At 47.8% G+C, this 7,645-nt stretch overlaps 1 protein-coding gene across 1 annotated transcript in view; it reads left to right on the forward strand.

Annotated features, from left to right (window-relative positions):
* EVC2 (EvC ciliary complex subunit 2) overlaps positions 1–7,239 on the forward strand; it is a 139,210-nt gene extending 131,971 nt beyond the window's left edge. Inside the window, exons 21-22 of the mRNA XM_030864188.3 lie at positions 2,092–2,193; positions 4,458–7,239. Of these exons, the coding sequence (XP_030720048.2) occupies positions 2,092–2,193; positions 4,458–4,728 (373 nt within the window). The 3' untranslated portion in view covers positions 4,729–7,239. The remainder of the gene's footprint in view (positions 1–2,091; positions 2,194–4,457) is intronic.
* Positions 7,240–7,645: the final 406 nt, after the last annotated feature.

The raw sequence follows: 7,645 nt of genomic DNA on the forward strand, positions 1-7,645 counted from the left end.
TTCCCAGTGATTGAAACATCTCCATAGATACTATTTTTAACAGCTGCCTGTTGTTCCACTGAGGTGTGTAGCATAGGGTATGTAACTGTTATCCTCTTACTGGACATTTAGTTTGTGTCCATTTCTCCTCAATTATGGGTAATGCTGCAGAGCTACTTTTTTAGGGTCAAGTTCAGGTGTGCATTTGATCAGTTAAGGGTCTTTATAAGTCAAGACATGAAGTGTGGCTGTGGATAAGGTGGGTTTGGGGCAGCCAGTGGTGCCACCTGAGAGCAGAATTTGCTGGGGGTGAGGCTACAAGGAAAGCCGCGAGCAGACCTGAAGGTGTTGAAGGCCAGGCAGTGAAGCCGAGGTCCTCAACCAGGACCCACAGGAGGCTGGGGACGGGTGTCTCGGAGCACATGAGTCTTCCAAAATGGCATGATTGTGTGGAAAGGTGTGTATGTACATTATTTTTCCTGACGCGTAAAGGGGGTCCCTGACTCAGCTGAGGGCTGAGTAGGGTTAGGGTGAAAGGAAAGATAGGAGCCTGGGAACAACAGCTGTTGAGCAGGGGTGGGAGTTCACAGGGGCTGGGACGAGCCTTCCTAGAGTTGGTGGGGCCCACCACGAGGGCTGGATGTGAGTGTGGTCACAGGAGCTGGGGTGTGGGTGGGGTCAGGGCTGGTGTGGGCGTGGTCAGAGAGCTGGGTGCGGTCAGAGAGTTGCATGTCTCAGCCTGGTTTCTCTCAGTGCCCAGTCAGGCAAGAGCATGAAGGTGGCAGATGTCGGTGGTGACGCTGGAGCAGGAATGTGCAGGGTCACAGCGATGTCACCTCTGCCTGAGTGCTGCCCACGAGGACCTTATTTACGGGCTCCCCTTCGGCCAGTTTAGTTTGGGAGGCTGGTAAGCCGGCATGGGCAGGTGGATGTGGGACAAAGCAGGAGCGCCCAGGTGGCTTGGCGCCAGGAGTGTGGAGCATGGGCATGCCCTTGTGTAGCCCGACCTCATGGCCAAGTAGACTGGATGACGTCTGGAGTCAAAAGCCACTCACCATAGCCTCTGAGGGCAGGGCAGTCACTACTCCTGTGTCCCAAGCGACTGGTACCTGGGCACACCGTCAGTTCAGAGTCTTGGGTTTCAAGCAGCAGAAACTGACTGATGAATCTAAGCAAGAAAGGGTGTGTGAGGGACCTGTCAGAATCCAGGAAGAGCTGTACGCCGGGTCCCTGTATGGGCAGGACAAGGAGAGCACGGAGACCATCCTCTCTGGGTGCTCCCTTCAGAGGACCAGCCTTCTCTGCCCAAGAGCTAGACTCCTGGGACAGAGAGCCTGGCCCGGCGTGGGCAAGGGTCCTTCACCCCACCAGCTGGGCAGTGTGAACCAGCTGAGGCAGAGTATGAACTTGGCCAGAGGCAGGCATAGACAGGACTCTCTGCTACACTGATCTTTACTGACTTAACTTGAGCCCAAGCCTGCGAACACCTCCCCACCCTCTATTCCTTATACACTGTCCCTTCTTCGGTCGAGAATCACACTCCTTCACGTGGCATGAGGACTCCCTGCCTCACCCACCTTCCAAGCTTCCACTGTGCCTTCTCGACCTTCTTATTCATATATTCATGAACACTCACTGAGATCCTATATGTCGACTGTCTTAGGCACTGGTGCACGTGGGAGAGTAAGGGGCAGTCCTGCTGCATGGGGTGTCAGCTCCAGTGGGGGAGGTGGACTGCACACAGGCCAAGGCAGAGAGCCCATTCCTTCTCGAATGTACCATGCGTTCCCTGCTGGGCTACCAAGATCCAGCTCAAGTGTCCCGCATCTCGGCAGCCTTCCTTTATCTGACCGATGTCACCTGGGACCTGTCTGTGACCCGTGGATTGGGGACCCCTTGCGGCAGAGACCGTGTCTTGACTCGGCCAGAAAAGATCCTTGATCGGTGTTCACAGAGTGAGTGAGAGAACAAACGTGAAAACTCTCAGGGTTTCTCATGTCAGCCAAAGGTCACGCTGAGGAAAGGAGTCCCCATAGTGCTTTTTAAGATTTTGCATCGCTTGAAGATTCTGTTCTTTTTGAAACTATAAGAACGCTCCCTTCTTGCCCTCAGGAAACATCAGGGCTGGTGGCAAGCCTTTGAAAGCAAACTTCGAGGAGAACTGATAAGCAGAGGATTAGAAAAGATGCTCTGGGCTCACAAGAGGAAGGAGAGGTAATGAGGGCATCTGCTCAGGTGGGCTGAGGAGGGCAGCCAGGCTGCCTGTGAGCTGGGAAGGGGAGGCGGAGGGGACCACAAAGGGAGGGTTACTGCAAACATGTCAACATTCCTTCCCTAAAGACCGCAGTCTTTATTCAAAGTGGGCTTAGTTTGAAGTGAAGTAAGCAGAGAAAGACAGATATCATATGATACCACTTATATGTGGAATTTTAAAAGTCATACAGATGAACTTATTTACGAAACAGAAATAGACTCACAGACATAGAATACCAACTTACGGTTACCAAAGGGGATAGCGGGGGCAGGGTGGGGAGGGATAAATTAGGAGTATGGGATTAACAGATACAAACTACTAGATATAAAATAGATAAGCAACAAGGATTTACTGTATAGCACGGGGAACTATATTCAATAGCTTGTAATAACCTAAAATGGAAAAGGTGCGCTTTGCTGTACACCTGACACGAACACAATATTGTAAATCAACTATACTTCAATTGAAAAAAATATGCAAAGTGCACTTAGTTATGAGCTGAAGATAGCCACCAGCTATCAGTTGGGAGAATGTTGTCACTTATTAGCATTTTAATTGCAGTATTTATTTTAACTAATGGCTCTTTTTAAATGGAATCTCATTAGAAGGAGAATAAGTCCTTATAAATGTTCAGACTTTATAGTTTACAAAGCCCTCTCTCGCCTTGCTGCACTGAGCCTCCCCACTTTCTGGAAAGTGAGGGAAATGCCACGGCCACGCCTCACCAGCTCAGGGAGGTCAGAGGAAGAGACCCCATGCCTGCAGCTGTTAAAAGTGACCGTGGGATTTAGGGTCCCTTTATTTGCCTGAACTTCCGGGCCAGCGCTCTTCTCACTCTTGAGTGCCTTCTCTTTCCGCTGTGGTGATTGCACACCTGGAGAGCAGAGGCAAGTTAGAGGCAGCGCGGTTTTAGGGTGCTACAAACAACAGACCAAGGGTCTCGCGTGTTTCCCACTAGAAATTCGGAAAAAGGGTAACATGAGTCACAAGAGTTACATTAGACCGTTTAACATAAAAGGTTAAAATGTGATAACCAAAGTGTGCTCTGGAAACAGAGGACGTCCAAGAGAAGTGTCCTGCCCCTTCCATAATTTCTCAGGGCTCCGGTGAAGCCGCAGAGACAAGCTTCCCAAATAGTCCATGAATAAAACTCTGGGAGCCATTGATAATGGGCCAGGTATCAGAATTTAGTCCCAGAGAAATTAGAACCGGATACTGAGCCCAAACCAAGAAAATTAAATTCAAGCTGTATACTGTGAAGCGCTCCACGAAGGAACGGAAGTCCGTTGTCCTAGATTAGCATGGGGATGGGGCCGCTGAATGCCTTCCTGGGCTGCACTGACACAGGTGGGCGAGTACAGATCAGGAGAACCCTGGCGCCACTGTCTCGGATCACTGTACTCGCCTTTTTGCCTTGAGATGCTGTGTACGATGGTGGGAGGAGGAGAGACTGTGAATCAGTCCGAGTTGCCTTTGAGTCCTTGCTCAGATCATGCAGCTGCCAGGGCAGGAGTTCGTGCTGAGGGGGATGGAGCCTCATTGGCCACGCCTGTTCAGGAAGGGCCCACGAGCCTACCAGTGGCCTCCAGTAGGTCGACCCCCAGTGACATGGCCTCGTCCTGCACTGCTTGGGCACAGGACCCTGTGGCTTTCAGGTTGTAGAGCGCTCTCAGGAGGAGTCAGAACCATTATCAAGAGACTGGACTGCTTATGGGCAGGATTCCAGCCGTCCTTTTACAGGATATTCTCAAAGTGTGTTGCTCTGTCCTATTTCAAACACATTTTACCTAACTTCTAACTGTTGCTTTATAATCAGGTTTTATCAGCCTGCTTTTAGTGTGAAGCCCACAGGCAGGGGTGTCCTAGGAAATGTCTCACAATTGTTCCGGGGGGAGATGGGAGCTCTGATTTGTAGCACTTAGTTTCCGTGGTGTGAAACACTCCCACCATGGCTGATTCCGTGCTGACAATATGATGACCACAGGCTCACAAAACTCCACAAAAGTGAACAGTCATGAGTTGGTGAGAGCTGTCTGCAGCCACCGCTGCCACAGGCTTCAGCTAATCTCAGGGGCAACCTGGCAACCACAGGGAAAAACCTTTCTTTAAAAGACACTTGATTGGGGCCCTAGGGACAAAAGGGGGTTTTCCTAGAGAACTCTTTCAGGACACGGGAGAGTCAGTTGCCAAAAACGTCGTATCTGATCTTCTGTTCTTTCTTTAGCATATTAAAGAAGACGTGTCCCCCTCTCAGAGAGAGGGTGATATTCTCTGGAAAAGGAAGTTGGCCACACCTGTCACTGGAGTCCATTGGTGAACTGGCCCCGGTGCCCATTGTAGGGGCAGAAACCATTGATTTATTAAACACTGGCGAAAAGCTCTTTATCTTCAGAAATCCAAAGGAGCCGGAGATCTCACTGCACCTTCCTCCCAGGAAAAAGAAGAAGAACTTTCTGAATGCCAAAAAGGCCACTTGGGCCTTGGGCATGAACTAGCCCAAAGGAAAGCTCCAGGGAGTCTGAAGACAGAAAGATTTGTTTTCTCCTGCCCACATGAGTGTGTGTATGTGTTTATAATGTACAACTTGCAGGTGTTAATTGCACTTGCAGAGGACAGATACATCCACTCTCCCTCCCTCACCACGACTTTCATGGGCTCAGTTTAATCTGGTCCCATGAATTCCCAGATGGCCCATTTCCCTTCAGCATCGCAAAGGACATGAAGAGACGGGGGACCAGCCCGTGAACCCTCGTTGCTTTCAGTCCCACCTTGCTGAAGGTCTGGAGCTGGGACCCTAATTCACATCCCCGCAACACCTGGCTGAAGAGTGGGCTGTATGTTGAAGGCAAGGCTCTCTCTTCTCTCACATTGTGTGTTTGTTACATATGCTATTTTTATCAAGGGAGCTTTTGAAAGAAGAGCATTTTCCCTAAAGCTCTTCTCAAGGGAACTCGTCTTTGCTTTCTGTAGGAACATTTATTTTTAATCCCTTCTTGGGTTTTGGCCGTCGTGATGTTCAATGGAAATTTGCCCTCCATCTTTCCAGGGGCCAGAAGATGCGCCAGCCACTGGGCGATACCATATCCAACTCAAATCAGGAAACTCAGGCTTAAGAAGGTGAGGGGATTTAGGCAAGATGATAAAGCCACTAAGTAACAAAGTCAGGACTCACTGAACTCTTTACAGCCCCAAACCCTTGTCCCTTCTCCTGGACTTGGTAAATGGACACATACCTGCCCTCAGGTGTTTGCCAGCAAACTGACTGCGCACAGGTCCTCGTGTTGCACAAAGTGCTTTCCTGTGCCCTGACCCTCTCCATCCTCACAGTGTGGTTGGATCATTATATGAGCTTTTCTGAGAACCAGGCAAAGAATACAATTATAATGGGTCTTTCCTAAGCGTGGGAAATGATTAGGCAGGGAATCCTGTCACCAACGAGAAGAAAAGGGATTCTGATGAAGCATCTCTTACATGAGAGTTGCTTCTAGACCCTTACAGCTACTTGAACCCACTTTTTTTTATGTATACAGCAGGTTCTTATTAGTTATCTATTTTATACATATTAGTGTACATACGTCAATCCCAATCTCCCAATTCATCACACCACCACCACCGCCGCCACTTTCCCCCCTTGGTGTCCATACGTTTGTTCTCTACATCTGTGTCTCAATTTCTGCCCTGCAAACCAATTCATCTGTACCATGTTTCTAGGTTCCACATATATGTGTTAATATACGATATTTGTTTTTCTCATTCTGACTTACTTCACTCTGTATGACAGTCTCTAGATCCATCCACGTCTCTACAAATGACCCAACTTCGTTCCTTTTTATTGAACCCACTTCTTAATCCTTGACAATACCCAGCAGATGAGGATCACTACTCCCGTTTTACAGCCAAGGAAACTGAGACTCAGAAAGTTTAAGTAACTCGCCTGTGATCACACCATGTGTAAGGGAGGAATCCTCACTTTGAACCCAAGTCTCCTAGCTTTCAAACCCTTACCTGCCATGAGACATCGCATTGCCTTTGGCAACCTGAAGGTCAAGTCTTATTTGCAGTTTCCCATCAGCATGCGTGCAGCGTGGTGATCAGGGATCTTTGCCTGGAGTTGCACTTCTTCCGGGGGCAGCTGTGTACCATCATAGTGGCTGCCAGTTGGCCATATCTCTGCATTAGCAGATATGCACAAGTAAGCAGTTAAAATGCAGGAGAGAAGAGTGGATGGGGTCAGTTTTCCCATCAGAAGCTCAAGTGAGAAGAGAGAGGAGAGAAAGAACAGTGATTTTCACACAGGATAGTGGAGTGGAAAATGCATGGTCTTCGATGTAAGCTTACTTAAGTTCAGATCCTGCTCTGCTGCTCGTGAGCTGTGTGTCCTGTGGAACTCACCTGACCTTTCAGAGCCTCATATTCTTCATCAACAAAAGGATGATGAGAATCCCTTGTTATGAGGATTAGATGAAAGTGGATCAGTAAAGTGTTTGGTGGTGGTGTGCACCTGCCACATCTATGTCCTTCTGTATTCCTTGAAGGTGACCCATCTGCCTTTCTAATAATTTCCTGATTCTAGGACTCTGCTAGAATTATGCATGGTTGAAAATAGATTGCACATAAGGATTCGAAAAAATAGGTCAAAATTATGGGCTGAAGGCTGATTGAATATATTATTAGCAACAACAGGAGGTGCTCAAACTATTCAAAATACAGCATTTGAACCTAATAATAACTCGTTATGTTAATAGACAAAGACTAGCTATTGATTTAATTTCTCTAAACTCACTGCATGAGAAACACGAAGATGTGATAGGGAAATCTTGTGCTCCTAGAATCTGGTAGCTCAGGTTTAAATCCTGGCTCTACAACTTTTAAGCAAGTCACTTTACCACTCTGAACCTTAGTCTCCTCATCTGTGAAACAGGGGTCCTAATACCTACCTTAGGGTAGGGATGTCACAAAGAGTGAAGATATTGGATATTATATAAAATGTTGGTGTTCAATAAAATGTTGATATGCAATAAGTGTAGCTTATTTATTATGTTTTTACATACAACATTGAGCTTTGCGGTTCCTTTCATTCCTGTTTTCACCCAACATGAAGACAGTGACCCTTCTAGAAGGGCTGTACCTGCCACAATACATGGAAGCCTATTCATAAGAGAGAAGCTCCAGGGAACTTGAATTGAGAGTACTTGATTTCAAGATGGGGCTCCATTACTTACAAGTTGGGAGAATTTGAGAAAATTGCTAACCTCTCTGAGGCTCAGTGTCCCATGGATCATGTCTTCTAAGAGTTCAGTCTAGTTAAGTTGACAGACACAAAAATCAATCATCATTAAGCGCAAGGGATAAAACAGAGTTCTGAAAACCATGCTGTGGGAGTTTGGGAGTGAGATGCAGCCTGACTGGGGA

Source organism: Globicephala melas, chromosome 5 (genome assembly GCF_963455315.2).
Source record: "Globicephala melas chromosome 5, mGloMel1.2, whole genome shotgun sequence".
Taxonomy (NCBI): Eukaryota; Metazoa; Chordata; class Mammalia; order Artiodactyla; family Delphinidae; genus Globicephala; species Globicephala melas.